Source organism: Pan troglodytes, chromosome 22, assembly GCF_028858775.2.
Source record: "Pan troglodytes isolate AG18354 chromosome 22, NHGRI_mPanTro3-v2.0_pri, whole genome shotgun sequence".
Classification (NCBI taxonomy): Eukaryota; Metazoa; Chordata; class Mammalia; order Primates; family Hominidae; genus Pan; species Pan troglodytes.
This window is the reverse complement of record NC_072420.2, coordinates 31919792-31941560: the sequence shown is the minus strand read 5'-3', so window position 1 is coordinate 31941560 and position 21769 is coordinate 31919792. Positions and strand designations below refer to the sequence as shown.

Here is a 21769-nt window from a genome sequence, read left to right as displayed (position 1 = left end):
TTAAATAAGGAGAGCAAAAGGCTGCTGTTCCACAGAACATATCAGATTATGGTCTTTCTTGGGGTTCCAAGTGCACTACACAGACTCCGTTATGTTTGAGGCATCCCCTGTTTTGCAATGGAATTCTTACTTTGCTGGTAGATCAGTCAGGATGGATAGAATTAGGCTGAAGTAAGGAGCACTTAAATCTCAGCGGCTTAACATGCTTTCTCCTTCCTGGCATGATCGAGGCTGGCTCCAGAGCCGTACTCATCCTAGACTCTCATGGATCCAGGCAGACAGAAGCTCTGTCTTGACACAGTGCTTCTGTGACTGTGGCAACGGGGCAAGAATGGGGCGAATCAGGCTTTTGTTGAGTAGTGATGTCACTTCTACTCACATTTTACTGGCCAAAGCCAAGTGCCATGGCCATGCCTGGCTTCAGAGGGGGCCAGAAAGTTCTATTCTCCCATATTCCTAGAATGAGAAGAGCTCAAAATATTGAATGGTCATGCCTGTAATCCCAGCACTTTGGGAGGCCGAGGCAGGGTGATCATCTGAGGTCGGGAGTTTAGGACCACCCTGGCCAACACAGTGAAACCCCTCTCTACTAAAAATACAAAAATTACCTGGGCTTGGTGGTGTACGCCTGTAATCCCAGCACTTTGGGAGGCTGAGGCGGGCGGATCACTTGAGGTCAGGAGTTCAAGACCAGACTGGCCAACATGGTGAAACCCTGTCTCTACTAAAAATACAAAAAACTAGCTGGGTGTGTGGCTCCCTAGTAGCCTGTAGTCCCAGCTAGGGACTAGGGAGGCTGAGGCAGGAGAACCACTTGAACCCAGGAGGCGGAGGTGGCAGTGAGCTGAGATCGTGCCCAGGCACTCCAGCCTGGGCAACAGAGTGAGATTCTGTCTAAAAAATAATAATTATCGAGTGGGTAATGCTTGTGACTCTGCAGCCTGGCTTTCAGAGCAATTAACAAGAGCTGGGGGTCAGGATCAGTATGTCATATTAAACAAGGAAAAAACAGAACCAAAACTTTTTTTTTTTTTTTTTAAGAACAGGGTTGGTGGAGATTTGGATTTATAATAAATGACTGTGTTCTTCCTAATTTTTCTGGGCTTTTTTCCTCCATCTGTGAAAAATGGTCATCTGAATCCCTTCTGGATAAATATTTTTATTTAAATTCTTAAGTTCATAACATATATTCAGCCGAGCTTGCTGTCAGAAATTTCAGATCTTTCTATCCATTACTCAGGTATTATGTCAGGGTTGTAGGTATTTCCTTTTCTTACTCTGTGAGTTAGGGGGTGAGGGTAGGGGCTGGGAGGTTCTAACTGAGGCAGAGATGAGAGAGGTTTGCCTTGAAGAGATGGATGTGGACCGCACCTGAGCTTCCACCTGCCAGGTGTTTGTGCAGGAACCATAGCCTCTCCTTAGTGCTGCGTGCGCCTCTGCAGGGATTGCATCTGGATGCCCACACATTATCCTTTAAAAATGGGTGAAGATGGCCGGGCGCGGTAGCTCACGCTTGTAATCCCAGCAGTTTGGGAGGCCGAGGCGGGTGGATCGCCTGAGGTCAGGAGTTCGAGACCAGCCTGGCCAACATGGAGAAACCCCATCTCTACTAAAAGTACAAAAATTAGCTGGGCATGGTGGCAGGCGCCTGTAATTCCAACTGCTCGGGAGGCTGAGGCAGGAGAATCTCTTGAACTTGGGAGGCGGAGGTTGCAGTGAGCCGAGATTGCACTGCTACTGCACTCCAGCCTGGGCAACAGAAAGATTCCATCTCAAAAAAAAAAAAGCGGGGGTGAAGACACGAACTCCCCTAAAATCTAAAAGCTCCTCATTTCCACTGAGCGATACAAACAAAATGGAAAGCATGTTTCGGGTCAAGGAACCAGCTTTTTATCAGGTACTACCAGGCACTTGGGAGGACAAAGAAATAAATGGTGGAGAAGGGTGAAGCTTTTTGGAACTTCCCTTGTAGTTTTGTGAGGACAGTTTTTAATGAAAACTGGAATATGAGGTATCATATTTTTAGCATAGTTATAGAAAAACTATACTCAAATATTAGGATAATATACCTTGGAAGAATGTTCTTTGAAACTTTCTATGATAGTTTAACGTATACACAGAAAAGGCACATTTTGATGGTGTTTAACAAACTGAACACACCCCTGTCGTACACCAGCACCCAGCACCATGTAACCAGCACCCAGATGAAGAAACAGAAGGTGGCCAGCACCCCAGAAACCTTACTGTGCTTCTTACCAGATTCTACCCATTGCATCTCATCCCACCAAAAAAACCTGCCCTCTCGACTTCTAATACTGTATATTAGTTTATCTGTGTTGGTACTTGATATGGTTTGGCTGTGCCCCCACCCAAATCTCATCTTGAATTGTAGTTCCCATAATCCCCACTTGTCGTGGGAGGGACCCATTGGAAGGTAATTGAATCATGGGGGCGGTTACCTCCATACTGTTATTGTGAAAGTGAGTGAGTTCTCACTAGAGCTGATGGTTTTATAAGGGGCTTCCCCCCTGCTTTGTTCTGCGCTTCTCCTCACTGCCACCGTGAGAAGAAGGATGTGTTTGCTTCCCTTTCTGCCATGATTGTAAGTTTCCTGAGGCCTCCTCAGCCACGCTGAACTGTGAGTCAATTAAACTTCTTTCCTTTATAAATTACCCAGTCTTGGATATGTCTTCGTTAGCAGCATGAGAATGGACTAATACAGTACTTTATATAAATAGAATCCTACAGTATATACTGCAGTGCATCTGATTCCTTCCCCAACAAGATGTGTGCCAAGTTTATATGTGTTAATCTATAGTTATAGGTCCTTCATTCTTGCTGTATAGTATTTCATTGTGTGATTATCCCACATATTCATCCATTCCCCTGTTGGTGGCATCTGGATGGTGTCCAGTTTCACCCATGATTTGCTGCTGGGCATGTTCTTGTGTGTATATTTTTGTGTGCATATGAATGCATTTCTCTTGAGTGTGTACCCAGAGTGCATTTTCTGGGTCACAGGGTATGCATATATTCAACTTTAGTAGGTAATATCCAACAGCTTTCTAAAGCAGTTGTACAAGTTTACTTTCCAGCCAGTGGCCAGCAGTGCATAGGAATTCTGGTTACTCCATATCTTTGTCAACACTGGGTATTTTCATCTTGGAAGTTTTTTTTTTTCCTTCCTTTTTTTTTTAAGGAAAAATCCTTATCAGATTATTTCTCCTTTTTTTTTTTTTTTTTTTTTTTTTTAAAAAAAGGAGGCCGGGCATGGTGGCTCACACCTGTAATCCCAGCACTTTGGGAGGCTGAGGCAGGCGGATCATGAGGTCAAGAGATTGAGACCATCCTGGCCAACGTGGTGAAACCCCATCTCTACTAAAAAAAAAAAAAACAAACAAAAATTAGCTGGGCGTGGTGGCACATGCCTGTAGTCCCAGCTACTCGGGAGGCTGAGGCAGGAGAATCACTTGAACTCGGGAGGCGGAGGTTGCAGTGAACTGAGATCGCGCCACTGCACTCCAGCCTGGTGACAGACAGACTCCGTCTCAAAAAAAAAAAAAAAAAAAGGGCTGGGAGTATAACCCCACCTAACGAGATACCCACTTATTGTGAGGCACTGGGAGATCCAGTGATCAAGCTTTGTACAGTACACCAGCAGGAGCAAGCTTGGTGCTCTCATTAGATGCAGGAGAGCCTCTCTTTTTCTGGTGGAACTTCAGGATGATACGTAAGGACAAACTATAAGATAATAACCTGCAAAGAGGAGACAACTATAAAATAAAGTGAAGCAAATTTAATCTCATAAATAGACATGCATTTTTCCTCCTAAGTTTCTGAGTCTACAAGTCCTCACCTGTGGCTTCCGGTGTCTTTATCGCCTCTCCTCCTCCCACTCAGTCTTTACAAAGTGATTCCATTTGCTTTATCAGGTGGTACTTCTGCTGTTTCTTCTTCAGATTGTCTAGCATATTGAAATCTTTATCCACAGGCAAAATATTTGTTATCCACATAACAACTGCTGGACCAGTTAGGTTTGCCCAGTGGGAGGTGACTTTGTTGGCTGACACCAGTTTTAATATTTGATGCCGTTTCTTCTGTGGAATACAAAACTGATCAGATTCAGAAATAATAAAGATAAAGTACTATCTTGACTTAAATTCCAGCTGCCAGCCAGCACAGTGTCATGTGCTGGTGGGTTCCTGTTAATAGAATGTTGTTTACAAGTGGCTGGGCAAGGTGGCTCACATCTGTAATCCCAGCACTTTGGGAGGCCGAGGCGGGTGGATCACTTGAGGTCAGGAGTTCGAGACCAGCCTAGGCAACATGGTGAAACCCTGTCTCTACTAAAAATATAAAACTTAGCCGGGCATGGTGGCACACACCTGTAGTCCCAGCTACTCGGGAGGCTGAGGTATGAGAATTGCTTGGACCTGGGAGGCAGAGGCTGCAGTGAGCCAAGATCGCGCCACTGCACTCCAGCCTGGGCAACAGAGCAAGACCCTGTCTCAAAAAAAAAAAAAAAACACAGAATTTTGTATACAAGCCATCACTCAAATTAGTTAGAAAACTAAGAAGGCGCTTCAAAGGAGAAAAAACAATGAAGTGTTTTTGTGCATGAAAAATGATGTTAGTAGCTCCTTTAGTATTGTAGTGGCTGAATAGATTATTTCTTGAGATGGGCTAACTTCTGAGCATTTGTTTCAACTCTCTGGGCTTAAGAGAGTATCTGGAAAAGTCCAGTATCTCCTCACTTGTAAAAACTCATTGATTGAATTCCTGAAGAATCATTAATAGCGAGTTATCACATGTGCTGTCTCTTGAAAACTATTCTGACTTTTGCCTTTCAGAACACCGAGTCACACCAATCCCATGCAGGTCACCATTGGTGGGTGTCACTCACCATTTTCTTAATGCCCTTCTCAAACAGGCCACTTTTAGCACATGGAGTGTTGTTGGGCGGCTGCAATTCTTAGAGGGTCCCATAGAGTCCCCAAAGACGGTATTTCTTCTGGCTACCTGACCACTTCCCCAACCCTAGTTCTGTCTTGCTGCTTAGCACCAGGATAGGACCTTCGGATTTGGGTTGCAGTGGTTCACGAGGGGCAGGGCTGTTGTAGCTTCCTATGTCAGTAATGTCCCTCAGTCCCACTCATGTCCTGTAACTGACCGATCCTATCTGGAAACTGACCTTTGCTTCACAGCAACCCTCGTGAGTAGACACCAGGTTGTGTGTTAGGAGTATCACTTTCACAAGTGAGTTCAGTAAGTACATTGAGTGAGCAGACATGGTGGCTTCATTCAGGACAGCCCTTGAAAGGGAGGAGGGGAGAGTGGGCATCTGACCTGAGACTCACTTTTTGTTACTGATTTCCTGAAGAAAGAGGATGTCAGGTTAGTCTTATCCATGGGTGTCTAGACCTGTCACCTCGACTCCCAGGCATTGCTTCTCTGGAAATGCTCCGGTTCATTTCTCTTAAGTTCCTAAGAGGTGCCTTTTTCTTCCTGCCCCTTCTTCCTGGTACAGACCACTAGCCAGACGGAGCTTGAAAACTGGATCACCGCCATCCACTCTGCCTGCGCCACTGCGGTCGCGAGGCACCACCACAAGGAAGACACGCTCCGACTCCTGAAATCAGAGATCAAAAAACTGGAACAGAAGATTGACATGGATGAAAAGATGAAGAAAATGGGTGAAATGCAGCTGTCTTCAGTCACTGACTCAAAGAAAAAGAAAACAATATTAGATCAGGTAATCGTTCTTCCGTGTTTAGGTCCGGACAAAATTGTTAGGTCTTTAAAAGGGTTGTTTTTTTTTTTTTGCTGTTTTGGAATCGTGAAACATCATCGGATATCTCCTCGACAGCCTGTCATCCAGGATGCTAAGTTCTTTATTGTGACTGTCAGTGTTCTTCACCCTTTGTTCATAGCTGATTGTTAACAGCTAAACGGAACAATATTACATTGAATGAAAGACAGAAACCCAATAGAGGAGCCCTGGCCCCCGTCAATGATGTGCTGTTCTAGGGGATCTGTGTAATTAGAAAGTTTGCAATTTCATTTCCCATGTTATCAGACTGACTTGGAGTTCTCTTATGGTGGGGACTCATTTCTGACTCCTCAGTAAATTTTGAATTCTTAATTTGGAAAAGGTAACGTACATTCAAAAAATATATCTGGCCGGGTGTGGCGGCTCATGCCTGTAATCCCAGCACTTTGGGAGGCTGAGGTGGGCATACTCACTTGAGCCCAGGATTTCAAGACCAGCCTGGGCAACATGGCAAAACCCTATCTCTACACAAAAAATACAAAAATTAGCCGCAACTGTAGTCTCACAGGAGGCCGAGAGGAGAGGATCGCCTGAGCCTGGGAGGCGGAGGGTGCGGTGGGCCAAGATTGTGCCATTGCACTCCAGCCTGGGTGACAGAGCAAGCTCTCTCTCTCTCTATATAGATATATATAGAGAGAGATATATCTATCTATCTATCTAGATCTAGATATATAATTGCTTTATATGTGCATAAGTATATTTCATGCTAAATAAAAAAGATTTAGTGAAATGAACAAAGCACATTTTTGCCTGCTATTCAGCTGTCAGTAATAGCCATCTGGTAGTGCTTTGACACTTTGTCCTAATGCTCAGGAAATAATTACATGAATAAACGATATTTAAATCATTGAACAATTGACATGGGCCTTCCACATTTCTCTCCCTCTGGGGTTTCCCTTTGTTACCTGACATTGTATTTTTTTAAATTGAGGCAAAATTCACATAATGTAAAATCAACCATTTTAACACAAACAATTCAGTAACATCGAGTACGTTTACCATGTGGTGCAAACACTCCCCCATCTAGCCCTGAAATTGTTAATCTGGCCCAAAATGTAACCCTGTACCTGTGAAGCAGTTGCTCCTCTCTGCCCCCAGCACTCTGTCTTCATGGATTTGCCTATTCTAGATATTTCATATGAATGGAATTGCACAGTACGTGGCCTTTTGTGTCCGGCTCCTTCCCTGAGCTTCATGTTTTGGAGGTGGATACACATGGTAGCATACATCAGCACTTTACTCCTGGGTTCTGGTTGTACGTATACACCATGGTTTGTTTATTGGCCATTTCTTGATGGACATTCAAGCTGTTTCCACATTTTGCAAACAGTGCTGCTATGAACATGTGTGTACAGTGATATATATTTTGTTGAAGCAAAAAGGGAGATTTCAACCATTCCTCATTATCTGTACCATTGTCAGCATCACTGCACCTTCACTCTATGCCAGACCTTGTACTTATGCTTGTATTATCTTTTTCAAACATCCCAACAGCCTAAGGAGGTAGGTATTATTTTGCCACTTTGAAAAATAAGAGAATGTCTCAGAGACATGCTACAGTTGGAACTTTGTATTCCAGAGTCTGGGTCTCCACCATCTTGTGTTCCACTTCCACCCTGTGTTCCGGGCTACCCCCCTCTTCCCAAAAGCACTTGGTCGATTGCTTCTAGCCTATTCGTCTCACTTTTCTTTGTATGAAAACCTACCTCTTGTTAAGTCATATAGTTCTTTGGTGATGGAAATCTCTACATTTTTACTTCTAGAGTCTAGAGTTTGTGGTCCAGATCTTGGAGTTGATAGACCTATCATGCCCCCAGTACGAACTCCAAGATAGGAGGGAACAGAGGAACTTGTCACTTTCTATTTATGATGCTGAATTTATGGCTATAGATCTTTGCAGAAGAAACATAAGTAACTAAGAAACTTAGGTACCTGTTGTTTATTCCTTAGGATTATAACGAATGCCTTTACGACATATAGATCTGTATAGGATAAAGATATTAGCATTTGTTTCCCATTTTCTCACTTTTTCTTTTCCCGTGTTTTCACTACCATAGATCTTTGTCTGGGAGCAAAATCTCGAGCAGTTCCAAATGGACCTGTTTCGTTTCCGCTGTTATTTAGCCAGCCTTCAGGGTGGGGAGCTGCCAAACCCCAAAAGGCTTCTCGCTTTTGCAAGTCGACCAACGAAAGTGGCCATGGGCCGCCTTGGAATCTTTTCGGTATCATCGTTTCATGCCCTGGTGAGTAGAAGCTAATGAATTTTTGAAAAACATTAAGCTTGACGCTTAATCCTGAGCAGGACTTGACAAGAGTCTCCTAAGTGTTTTTCGAGCTTCCTGCTGTGTATGGATTTCTGAAATGCCCTCCCTTTGCAGTGGATGCAAATTTCCATTTAAATCTGTGTGAAATATATTACTTAAGCATCTCTTGATGGGGGGGCCTAAGCTATTGTGCAAAGAAAATATGAAGGGTACCATCTTCAGCGTTGTTCACGTGTAGTATTTGTTGATAGCTCTTGTCATCTTTAGGCAGTGTCATGTTTGGAACCCAAATACATATTTTTTATATAAACTTGGTGGGAATGGTGAGTGGAGTGCTCACTCTCATACATCAATGCATTCTCAGGCTGGGCGCAGTGACTCATGCCTGTAATCCCAGCACTTTGGGAGGCCAACGCAGGTGGATCACCTGAGGTCAGGAGTTCGAGACCAACCTCGCCAACATGGTGAAACCCTGTCTCTATTAAGTGTACAGAAATTACCTGGGTGTGGTGACGTACACCTGTAATCCCAGCTACTCAGGAGGCTGAAGCCTGAGAATTGCTTGAATCTAGGAGGAGGTTGTCACAGTGAACCAAGGTCGCACCGCTGCACTCCAGCCTGGGCGACAAAGTGAGACTCTGTCTCAAAAAAAAAAAAAAAAAAAAAAAAAAAATATATATATATATATATATATGTATGTATATATGTATGTATATATACACACACATACATACACACATACACCATATATGGAACACAGATCTCTTTGGAGCTCTCCATTTCACTTTATTTTTACCATTGTTTTGATGACCACGAATACCCGATGCATTAGAGCAAGGCGAAGAACTCTGTGATTCGCCAGCTGAACATATATGCATTGCTTGAGGAAGGGAATTTCCATCTGACCTCTAGGGCGGCAGATTGTATAGTTGTGTTGTGTGTTTATAATCTGTAATTTCATGTACTTGCTAAATTGCGAGCAGCTTTGTGTACTTTTGGCTCCTTCTCAAAAATTGCTGTATGAGTAACATGGTTTTAGTCTATCCAAGTAGACACCCACTTAGAATGTACTGCACCTTAGCACATTTGCTAGAGAATTAAATGTTAAGTCTCAGGTTCCAGAAACTGCTTTGTAAAACCTTAGCTGTGCTGTTCTTCTCTTGCTTTGTCAGCTGTACCCTTCAATTGCATTCAGAGCTATAATTCAGTCAGAGGCGTTTGTATTCTTTATAAATAGATTAGCATCATCATTCAGATAATTAGGGGTAGATTTACATTTTTAAAGAAGTCTTAAACCAATTTCTGGAGTTATTAAAACTGGCATCCTGATTTGTTCTGCTAATTACAGCTCAGCTCTTGGTCTCCCTGGCTACCACCTCTCCATACAGCTATTAAATCCTGTTTTTTCAGTAGTGGTGGGACAAAATGCTGTGTTGAATAAACTTACAAAAGGTTTTCAGTTTTTGACTCCAGATCTATTTCTCGGAGACCTGGACACCAATTTTTAACTTAGCCAAATCTCAGTTCGCCTATTCTGCAAAACAAAAATAAACAAAAAAACTAGGATAGAAATTCTTCTTTATCTCCTTGTCAGAATATCATCCATTGAGGACGCATTTTTATGAAGGGAACTCATGATGTCATCGAGGTACCATCTGTATTAATACCAAACCCTGAGCATCGAAGTGGCTTCCTCCTCTTACTGTACCTTGCTAGACTTTGGAGAAAATAATTTTGCTTTCTCCCTAAAACTTGTATGCTTTCATTATTTTCTTCAAAGCCACTGGGCGCAGCCTCCCTGAGAAGGTTACCGTTTTACTCTTCCATAATTCATCTTCGGACCCTCTAATTTCCTTCATCTCAATGTCTGTGATGTGTGTGTACTTTTCTTTCAGGGGGGCAGGCTATTAAAATTTGGCCAGCTGAAGATGGGGATGGGAGAGTTAGTTACTCTGAGGTGTTTTGGTCAGTGGTTTTAAAGAACATTGAAGTCCATATGTTCAACTCTCTGTTCCTTTCTTGGGTTTTTGCTCGCTTTGTCAGTGATACAAGTCTGGGTGTTTCAATATGTTCCTGCAACTTCTCTTTTCTATGAGGGGTTTCATTTCAGCCGGAACAAGTCAGGCGAGCCTGTTGGGTGTCTGTTCCTATTTGTTGCTTTAGCTCCTGTGGAAGATCCCGGGCAGGGAATTTTGCAGTCTGATTTATTAGGCACTCTTATTTTCTTTCCCTCCTCTCCTTGTCATTTGACCCCTGGGATTTTTTTTCTCCTTGGGGTTGAAACATTCTTCAATTTAGTCTTTGTCCAGAAATTTTTTTTCTTCTTTTTAGTGGGGGAGGAGGAAGGAGGAGGTGTGAGGGTAACAGGGCTGGGTAGATTGGGGAGCTACAATTGAAGTAGCATTCACTGAGAAAGCTTCCCATAATGCTGAGTGATTTGCAGTAATTAACTGAAGGGTCCTCGCTGTACTCTTTGAAAGAAGGTTATCATTGTTCTTGTTTGCACAGATGAGCAGAATGATAGAGTAATCAGGTTCAGGCCACAAAGGGAGGCATTGTCTGGGCAAAGATCATTGAGAAACTCTTGAGCTCTGGTCCAGCAGTTCTTCTGCCAGCCCTTTTTCTAAATCCCTTTGCTCATTTTGAGTCATTATTGTCTTGGGGATAGTGGTTACTTTTGCAGTTTACAAGGCCCCAAGCAATTTAGAATTACTGCTTATAAGAAACTTAAGTAAAGTGTTTGTTAAACAGACTAAACTAACTAGTCAGCTGATAACTGAGAATATTTATGGGTGTATGAATTTCTCTTTCATGCTGTCTTTGTCCGGAAATTGTAAACTGAAGAGTTTTCTTTTTTCTTTCTTTTTTTTACATTATACTTTAAGTTCTAGGGTACATGTGCACAACGTGCAGGTTTGTTACATATGTATACATGTGCCATGTTGGTGTGATGCACCCATTGTTGTCACCGTGTTATATAGGATGTGCTTTTGCTTTGTGGTATTTATATATTTATTTGTTCAAGCAACAAATATATGTAAGTGCCTGGCATCCGTCAGTTTTATCCTTGTGATTAGGACTATAGTGAACAGCACAGAGATCCTGTCCTCTTGAAGCTTATATTCTTGTGGGAGAGAAGGGTAAGAAATAAGTAAACAATTAACTAGACACGGTAAGTACAGGTATTGCTGTGTGTATGAAGAAAGCAAACAGTAATATATGTCGACGTATTTTATACGGTTGCCTCTATGTATGTGTCACTATTAATGACTGGATTTATTTATAAAATGACTATATGACTGTGAGGCCAAATGGACATTTTTTTCCTCTAGAATTTAAAAATTTTTAACACCATTTATTCAGTGTTGACATAGTCATGTGAGCATATGCGTGTCTGCATGTTGTAATTTATTCCTTTTACAACCTTTGTTTACCTTTAACTGAGAAAGTGATGAAAATAGAGAAGAGAAAATTTTTACATATTTTATGGTGTGTTTGTCTTGTGATTTTGTTCCCTGTGACACCTCCAGTGTAATCTTAGATTAAGATCTTTCTCATGAAAATTCCCACCAGTGTCTTGGTTACCACATTTTTCTATGCCCTGATCTGGGGTTTTATTTTTTTATTTATTTATTTTTTTTAACGTGCTAAGCTGAGAAAATGCAAAATGCAAGACCTCTCAGCTCCCTCATCTTCCTATTTTTGTTTGGGTCCAAAAACCTTCCCTCTAATACCCTTGTAGAGAAGCCGTTTTGATTCCTGTTTTTAATGTACGTAGGGGTCCCTGCCACCCGTGGGGCTTCTGTGGTGTCTACATTGTCAGTACTGAAGCCCCAGAGGGGCGTGCCTTCCAACCAACACGCTGACTGCTGGGGAGGCCCCTCATGTTACCCACAGTGCCTCATCCCCTGCATTGCTGCCAATTGGCATCTGTCACATCGGGAGTTGCCTGTGTGGGAATCTACAAGTAGGTTCCAAGACATTCACCTCTGGCAACAAAAGAGTGGGTGGAGAAGTTTCATTTCAAGTCTGACTCGCTGTTCCTCCTGCCACTCCCTTTTTTGAAAGGCGAGCGGGTGGGTGGCCCATGGAGACCTTCTGGCAGAAGTTCCCTTAAGTTCCTGGGACTTTGCTTGCCACCTGTAGGATAAAGTTCAAGCCTGAATGTTTTGCCTGGGAGGACTTTCTGGAGTCCTTGTGGAGATTCTACTTGGGCAATTATCCTGGTGACAGATTTACATTTAGGGTGTTCCCTTGTGAAATGCTTCTCTGGGATCGCTCCACTGGACTCCAGCCTGGGTGACAGAGCGAGACTCCATCAAAAAAAAAAAAAAAAAAGGAAATGCTTCTCTGGGTTGCTGGCACATTGTAATACCTCGACAGAGTTTAGCTTTCATTTAACAAAAAAATACAAGTTTTCTTTCCCATTTACCTAAACATAGGACATGTAAATGATGCAAGTCTGGTAAGGTGCCTTCATCTTCAGTGAGCCCAGTCCCTTTTGTCTTGTTATTCCGCCATCCTTGAAAAGGCTTAGGTAGGGACATCCTAGACCACAACACAGACCTTCCTTTTATCAGGAAAAAGAAAACAGATAGGATAGCAGAAAGGATAACAGAAAGCCCCCTCCCATTGAGCACAGTTCCTGGAAGTTGCAAATAGTTTTTTTGCTTGCATGCCATTGACCAGAACTTAAGCCCAATCCATGCCCTACTGCAAGGAAAATAAGTCATCTTGGACTTAGTGGCTGCATGCTCACTTACATTTGAGATTCCCCACCCCCCCCCCTTTTTTTTTTGAGAAAGAGTCTCGTTCTGTCGCCCAGGCTAGAGTGCAGTGGCGTGTTCTCAGCTCACTGCAACCTCCACCTCCTGGGTTCAAGCAATTCTCCTGTCTCAGCTTCCCAAGTAGCTAGGATTACAGGTGCCTGTCACTGTGCCCAGCTGATTTTTGTATTTTTTAGTTAAGACAGGGTTTCACCATGTTGGCCAGGCTGGTCTCAAACTCCTGACCTCAGGTGATCTGCCTGCATCTGCCTCCTAAAGTGCTGGGATTACAGGCATGAGCCACCGCACCTGGCCTACATTTGAGATTTTTCTGACTAAGATGGAATAGAGAATGGATATTGGGGGCCAATGATCACTTGTCTGATTTTAAAACGTGATTTTATATATCCTAAGAAAACAAAATAGTAGAGATTGGTAATTTTAGATTTAACCTGGAAACCCAGGAACCAAAATCTGTTGTTTTTCCACTATTGTTGCTGACGCTTTAGCACCATTTTTCAATAGAATGCAGAAACAGCTCTGTAGCATTTGGAGAGAAAGCCTGGCTCATTTCCCTTGCTGTAGTTCAAGCCTGTGACCAGAAGGACATGTCATTTTTGGAAACAGAACATATATTTTATTCCTATATTATGTATTTTTGCTGATGATTTCAAACAAGGATTGAATTTGCCAGCTTTTCATTTCCATTCTGAATCCATGAAGGGCTCTCAAAGTCCCAATATGTCTGGGTCATGGATTGAATACTTTAGGCATTGGGGTCAGGGTTGGCTGGCATGATGGAGGAGGGTTTTTTGAAGGGTGGGACTTACGGGGACCTCAAGGCACAAGTGGGTGGTCCTGACGCATCTCCCTTGTGGCTGCTTGTCCTTGCCATCCTCAGGTGGCAGCACGCACTGGTGAAACTGGAGTGAGAAGACGTACTCAGGCCATGTCCAGATCCGCGAGCAAGCGAAGGAGCAGGTTTTCTTCTCTGTGGGGTCTGGATACTACCTCCAAAAAGAAGCAGGGACGGCCAAGCATCAATCAGGTAGGTTCCAGAGCAGATGAAAAGCGAGCCCGCACAAATCACTTCTGTGGCCACCTCAATTTGGGGTGTGTGTGTTTCTTCAGTGAGGCCGAGTGTTATTTAAAATCAACTAGTTGGCACAAAGAAACTAGCTGTGCTAGACACTTTTAATAGATAATGCATACCCATAACATTGAACTCTGCTATTAGTCTATCACCAAGCTGCAGTTTCCCACCTGCATCCTTTCCAAACCCTCATTAATTACAGACCTACTCAAAGCGCACAATTCACCCTGAGTCTTCAGGAAAAAGCAGGGCTCTGCAATGAAGCCAAGTGGGTACCTGAGTGCAGTCTTTTTTTTTTTTGGAGACAGAGTCTCGCTCTGTCACCAGGCTGGAGTGCAGTGGCACAATCTTGGCTGACTGCAACCTCCACCTCCCTGATTCAAGTGATTCTTCTGCCTCAGCCTCCCGAGTAGCTGGGACTACAGGTGCCCACCACCATGCCTGGCTAATTTTTGTGTTTTTAGTAGAGATGGGGTTTCACCATATTGGCCAGGCTGGTCTTGAACTCCTGACCCTCATGATCCACCCGCCTCAGCCTCCCCAAGTGCTGAGATTACAGGCATGAGCCACTGCACCTGGCCATGCAGAGTCTTTTTAAGCTGCCTCTAGCACTGGATGAAAGGCAGCCTCCAGGGAATTCTGATTATTCTCTGCCCTTGACTTTTTGGAGCTGACATTAAATGGGCAGATCCTCTGCCTACTGGAATGAGGAGACAGGAATCCGAGAGAGCTCGCCCACTGCCACAGCCCCCTTCTGCTCAGGTCCAGGGGCTGGAACGGGATCTCGGTATGTCGTGAGGGCGCAACATAGCCTGGTGCCGTGACGGGTGTCCACTGACCATATACAGCCACCCAATTCTTGCCCATTAAATTTGACTTCTTCACTCGCCAAGGCCAGTCTCCTGCTGGGGTTACTTCCGTGAAGCCCACTGTCTGTTGTTATTGTCTTCCTTGTCCTTCGGCTTTGAGAAATGAGTAGCTCCAGAACTGCTTGTTTAGATTTCAGGGACTAAAGGAACGTGAGCATCTGTAGTCTTTCGGAAGAAGAATGTCCAGTTTGTGGGCTGCGGTGGCTGGAAAGTCAGGCCTTCAGCATTTTGGAGGTCATGACTAAGACTGCTAGTTTGACCTATTCACCCCATGCCCTTGTGAAAAGTGAGAAGACGTCATTGACTGACTTGATAGAATGATCTCTCCTTGTTTGCTCGGACAGTTCCAGCCATTAATTTACTTAAGAAATGAATTTTAGAAAAGAGATTAGTCCTGAAAGCTGATGCCCTGAGTCCCTTAGCTGACTGTGATACTCATTGGTTTTTTGGTTTTGTTTTGTTTTGTTTGTGATGGAGTCTCGCTCTGTCACCCAGGATGGAGTGCAGTGGTGCAATCTTGGCTCACCGCACCCTCTGCCTCCCAGTTCAAGTGATTCTCCTGCCTCAGCCTCCTGAGTAACTGGGATTACAGGCACTCACCACCACGTGCAGCTAATAGCTTATTATTTTTATATTTTTAGTAGAGATGGGGGGTTTCACCATGTTGGCCAGGCTGGTCTCGAACTCCTGACCTCAAGTGATCTGCCCACTTCGGCCTCCCAAAGTGCTGGGATTATAGACGTGGGTCACCGTGCCTGGCTGATACTCACTGTTTTAATGTGGCATTTCCCTATCCTTGATGGAACCTGCGGAGAGCAGATGAGCAAATGCTAAGCGAGTGTGAGACTGAAGCAGTTTCGCAGTTTGTCCTGTGATCTTTGGGGAGAGTAGATCATTTGAGCTTGCTTCCATGGGTTTTACTTTTATGTAAATCTAAAGAAAAAACTGTGGAGGAAAGTCAACATTTCATCAGAAAAATCACATAAGAGACTTGATGGTTCTCAGTTAAAACCTGCAAAAGGAGGACATGAACCATCAGCATTTCTCTTCTTTTTTTTTTTCTTTTTTGAGACAGAGTCTCACTCTGTTGCCCCAGGCTGGAGTGCAATGGCGCGATCTCAGCTCACTGCAATCTCCGCCTCCTGGGTTCAAGCGATTCTCTTGCCTCAACCTCCTGAGTAGCTGGGATTACAGGCGCCCGCCACCACACCCAGCTAACTTTTGTGTTGGTCAGGATGGTCTCGAACTCCTGACCCTGTGATCTGCCTGCTTTGGCCTCCCAAAGTGCTGGGATTATAGGCATGAGCCACTGCGCCTGGCCCATTTCTCTTCTTCTTTTGGGAGGTGGTGGTGTCATTGTGTATGTGTCTTCTGCCCTGAGAGATGGCTCAGCCCACTGCTTCTGGACTTCACAGTTTGGACTTGTTTTCTAACAAAACCCTTTGTTCATGTGCTTCTGCTTGATTGGCACCAGGTTATGTTACCGCCCATTTCTACTGAAATATATGACTGAATTTAAATGAATTCAAGAGAATGTTTTAACATTTTTCTAAAATCAAAGCACAATGTAATGTCTTAGAAACAATTCTTGTATTTTTTCTAAAAGTATGAGTTTTTAAGAACCTTTTGCTTAGCCATAAACATACCAGTAGGAATTTAATCATTAATTCTATAATTTGAAATGGACAAAAATTATGTTTTTTTGGCCGGGGTGGTGGCTCATGCCTGTAATCCTAGCACTTTAGGAGGCCAAGGTAGGAGGATTCTTTGAGGCCAGGAGTTTGAGACCAGCCTGGGCAACATAGCAACATGCTTTCTCTACCGAAAAAAAGTTAAAAACATTGTATGTTTTTGTATATTTTATTTGCATGGACGAAAGGCTTTTTCTTAATTGTGTACATTATCCTGATACTACATTCTTGTTTTAGGGATAATCACAAAATTCCTCATGTCCATGAGTTTCCTTACCTAGTGGCATTGTTACCCTATTCTAATTTTCATGGCATCTTTAAGTTAGCAGGATTGATTACATTTCAAGGAAGAGACAATTTTCTATTTTTTAATTAAAAAAACCCCTATGTTGCCATGTTGAGGTAAAAAACTATAATATTCTCACATTCTACTTAAGAATGTATTACAAAGCAAGCAGATTTTTACTTATAAGTATCTGGTCAGGTATATGAGGCTATAGGAGAAATGCTTCATTGTGAGTTTATCTAGCTCATTGCTTTTGCTAGTTTCTTTTCTTTTATTTATATTTTTCTTTTTCTTTTTCTTTCTGGTTTTTTTTGTTTGTTTGTTTGTTTTGAGACAAGGTCTCAGTCTGTTGCCCAGGCTGGAGTACAGTAGTGTGGTCTCAGCTCACTGCAAACTTGACCTCTAGGGCACAAGTGATCCTCCCACCTCAGCTTCCCAAGTAGCTGGGACTACAGGAGCATGCCACTATGCATGGCTAATGTTCAAATTTTTTATAGAGACAGGGTCTCACTCTGTTGAGCAAACTGGTCTCAAACTCCTGGGCTCGAGCAATCCTCCTGCCTCAGCCTCCCAAAGTACTAGGATTGCAGATATGAGCCACCACGCCTAACCTATTGTCTTTCTCTTTTTACTTTTTTTGGGACAAGGTCTCCCTCTATTGCCCAGATTGTAGTTCAGTGACGTGATCTTGTGATCCTCCTGCCTTAGCCTCAGGAGTAGCTGGGACTACAGGTGCACACCACCATGCCTGGCTAATTTAATGTAATTCTTTTTTTTTTTTTTTTTGTAGAGATGAGGTCTAACTATATTGCCCAGGCTGGTCTCAAACTCCTAGGCTCAAGTAGTCCTCCCGCCTCAGCTTCCCAAAGTGCTAGGGATTATAGGCATGAGCCACCATGCCCAGCCTATTTTCTTTAAGTAGAGATGAATTATCCATATTTGAGAGCAAACTTTTTTTTTTCCAACTGTCAAACACGTAGGGAAGTGATCTAGATAGAGGGATGTGTTTTTCCAGGTCTGCTCCCATAAATTATTGTACCTGCTTTGGGATTTGATGTAGGAGTATCTGAACACGTGTGTAAGGTTTTGTCATAGCCATGCCCATTTCCTTCCCCCTTCCTACGTTTCGTTTGCCCTGTTGCCCAGGTTCCTTTTTAAGATGGTACTTTTGTATATGCAGGTGTTTGGAGAGGGAACCGAAGCTGTAAAGAAATCTTTAGAGGGAATATTTGATGACATTGTTCCAGATGGCAAGGTAAAAATAAACGTGTGTTTTCTTTTCTAAAAGTACCACAAGTGCATCAACATATACATGGTGCAGTGTTGTCTTGAGCTACTAAAATTAAGTAAACTCAATATTAAAAACTGAAATCAGTTTTTAAAAGTTATGTAATAAGTCAACAAGAGATGGAAAATCATTTTATATTTAAAACTGAGTGGTAGAGGGAACATTCTCCTGCTGACATAACATTTCCCATACTTACCATTTGATGTGTGAGTTTCTAGAACGTAAGAGGAAATTTGGGTTCTGAATAGCTGAATATTTTATGCCATTGCCAATTTCTTTCCATGTACAACTTCTCTTCCCAAGAGGTGTGTTGTTAGTACCCTCCCTCTCTGCCCACACATGCTGTTTTGCTCCCATTAGTTTCAAAGAACTGTTCCGATAGCGTGTTCTTTAAAAAAAGAAAAACAACAAAAACGCATTTGCCTCCCAAGACAAGTGTTCAATTAAAGATTCGGCCGGGCGTGGTGACTCACGCCTGTAATCCCAGCACTTTGGGAGGCCAAGGTGGGTGGATCACGAGGTCAGGAGATCGAGACCATCCTGGCTAACACGATGAAACCCCATCTCTACTAAAAATACAACAACAACAAAAAAAATTAGCTGGACACCTGTAGTCCCAGCTACTTGGGAGGCTGAGGCAGCAGAATGGCGTGAACCCAGGATGCGGAGCTTGCAGTGGGCGGAGATGGAGCCACTGCACTCCAGCCTGGGTGACAGAGCAAGACTCTGTCTCAAAAAAAAAAAAAAAAAGATTCACACACTTGGTTCAGCCTTGTGCTTGGATTTAACAGGGGCTTTCAAACTGCTCTGATTGAAAGCCCATAAAAATACTGATTTGTTTTTTAATTGGCCACTTTTTTCAGCCTCTAAATAAATAGACGTCTCTCGTTTTCAAGACCCTAGTAGTGATACTGGGAGCCTGTTTGTGTGGGGGATGGGGGATGGTCTGATGTTGATAATGTGACCTTGGTGTGATCCTCTGGTTCTCGGGCTCAGAATCAATATGACAGAATTCAGCCCTCAGTTGCCATGCAACCAAGTAGTGTCAGTCATCAGTGGCTCAGCCCCATGTTGTAGATGGAGCTGAGCTTCAGAATCCAGAGTGCCATGGGGAGTTCTGCTGTTGGAGGGGAAGAGAGAAGAGTGGCCATGGGAAGGCCTTTTCTTTCCTTCATACCCAAACTACTCATGAATGATGCTATCCTGGATATAAAGGCCACTGTTCTTGGAAATACTCATCCATGGCCACTGTCTGAGCATCTCTCTCTGATGAAATTTGAAGAAATTCAGTTTTTGGGCCTATGTGCAATCCAAGCATAGTTTTTGATGTTAACTCGGTCATTTCTGAGGTTGGCCAGTTCATCTTGCATACCATTATTAGTCCACATTTAATACTGAGATATCTTCTCTAGACCACAGAACTTGGAAACTGCGAAAGTTTTTCCGTTGGATTTCTGTGTAGCATTTTTGGTTTTCCATTTTTCTAAGGTACGTCTTTCTCCCACATCCTGGCTAGAATGCCTTGTTTAGATGCAAAACTTGGGTTGATCCAGTGCTAAGGGGCATTTATTTAATGTGGCACACTGGAGCAGAGTCTGAATATTCCAATTATAGTTAATGGGATTTAGGTACGTTGATTGCTTTTTGACAATTCCTTCCCTGGAGTCCAACTTATCTGCTAAAGCAACTCTGTTCAAAGGCGAGGCTGAAATTATCTTCCCCAGCTGGATTTAGTTGAATGGCTTTGACGAAAACGTTTCCCCCATTCTTGGATTCCATTCTTCTTTTGAATGGAGGTTATATTACCACCTCTCAGCCTTCATTGGGAAATTTGTTCCTTCTTGTAATTTGCTGATACCAGCCTTGTTCTTGGTCATCAGTAGATACATATTTACCAACTAGTGGCCTGGTTATAAATCAATAATGAAGGCCTATTACTTAGCATATATTGAGCATCAATATTATGTTTACATTGCTGAAATCTAACATCATTCTTTCCTTGCTTATTTCGCGGGGCTCCTAACATTGTATCAATCTAAGGAACGTAACATTGTATCAATCTAAGGAACGTAACATTGTATCAATCTAGGGAACATCCTCTGCTTCATCTGCTTAGCTTGCTTAGGTTTAACCCAGCTGCTAAAGGAGGACTTCCGACCCTTCTCCCACATTCACAAACTTCATTCCACTCCCTGGTCCTCAGGCAGAGTGATGGAGAGGATACAGTGATGGCAGCAAAGGAGGCTTGTTTTTGCTACATGGTGCCATGATGTTATCCCTCAAGTTCTTTGACCTCCAGAAAATTGAATTGTCTCTGGCGCCGGGTCGTGCTGAAGGTCCAAGGAGAGCACAAAAATGATGCTGTCTATAAATTTAAATATGTAGTGCTAAAACATGATCTTTTTGAAAAAAAAAAATGATTGGGGCTTCACCATTGCTTTGAACTGTAAAGTTCTCATGGCAGATGTGCTTGTTGTAGGAATTCCCTGCTTGAAACTTGAAATGAGTTTGTGGAAGAAATAAAAGCCATAAAGCTGAGCTGAATGGTGACTTTCTTTCTTTTCTTTCTTTCTTTCTCTTTCTTTCTTTCTTTTTCTCTCTCTCTTTCTTTCTTTTTGTTCCTTCCTTCCTTCTTTCTTTCTTTTTCTTCCTTCCTTCCTTCCCTATCTCTCTCTCTCTCTCTTTCTTTCTTTTCTTCCAAGTTTTGATACCTGCTCATTCATGTCGTGATCACCTATGGATGCTGTGGGCCAGTTGTGAAGCCTGCCTCACAGCTGAAGTTTGAAATCTCTCCATTGCACCATAAATCTGCTTTCTCAGTAGTTTCTCTCTCTCCAAGGGTTCCCCTGCCTCCCATCACTGCCTCCGCTTCTGCCCTGGGCTGTTTTCATGGGAATCGGTGATTCCTGTGTGCAGTCTGGGGATCTAGGGTTGTCAGAGCTCCACTGCTGCTGCCCTGCTAACTTTATTTTTTGTTATAGAGGGAGAAAGAAGTGGTCTTACCTAACGTTCACCAGCACAACCCTGACTGCGACATTTGGGTCCACGAGTATTTCACTCCATCCTGGTTCTGTCTGCCCAATAATCAGCCTGCCCTGACGGTCGTCCGGCCAGGCGACACTGCACGGGACACCCTGGAGCTGATTTGCAAGGTACGGAGCTGCTTTGGGTTGTTTCTCCAAGAAGAGCAGAATGGGGTGTAGGAGTCTTCTAAGGCACATGTGGAAACCCAGAGCCGTGTGGGAGAGGAAGGTGCTTAAAACACACCTGCCTTTCATTTCGGAGCAGCATTGCATTCCTTTGTGATAATATTCAAAATTATATTAGTGAATGCTTCACGTTTGGGAGGAGAGGAACTCTTCTAAGTAGCATCTTTCAATGTGTGTGTTTGATAGATTTCTAATGCATGTATCACATGCTCATTGCAAACCTTTTAGAAAATCTAGGTGAAGAACACAACAGAAAATTAAGGCCACTGTTATTCACGAAATCCAGAAATAACCATTGCAAACATTTTGGCATTTGACCATTCATTCCTTTTTCTGCACACATACAGATACATGTGTTCAATGGCATCATATTATGGGTACTGTTCTGTCACCTGCTCTTTAATCAGTAACCGATACACTATGGGCATCTTTAGAATTGGGGAAAACGGAAGGAAATATAAGTTTGACCTCCA

The 21769-nt window shown here is 43.1% G+C and overlaps 1 protein-coding gene across 4 annotated transcripts in view; it reads left to right on the top strand.

Moving 5' to 3' along the window:
* TIAM1 (TIAM Rac1 associated GEF 1) overlaps nucleotides 1-21769 on the top strand; it is a 222193-nt gene that overhangs the window by 108324 nt on the left and 92100 nt on the right. For all 4 annotated transcript variants that reach the window (XM_009451179.5, XM_063803682.1, XM_054675302.2 and 1 more), the window contains 5 exons: nucleotides 5528-5752; nucleotides 7888-8073; nucleotides 13762-13908; nucleotides 17980-18054; nucleotides 21069-21239. In XM_009451179.5, the coding sequence (XP_009449454.2) occupies nucleotides 5528-5752; nucleotides 7888-8073; nucleotides 13762-13908; nucleotides 17980-18054; nucleotides 21069-21239 (804 nt within the window). The remainder of the gene's footprint in view (nucleotides 1-5527; nucleotides 5753-7887; nucleotides 8074-13761; nucleotides 13909-17979; nucleotides 18055-21068; nucleotides 21240-21769) is intronic.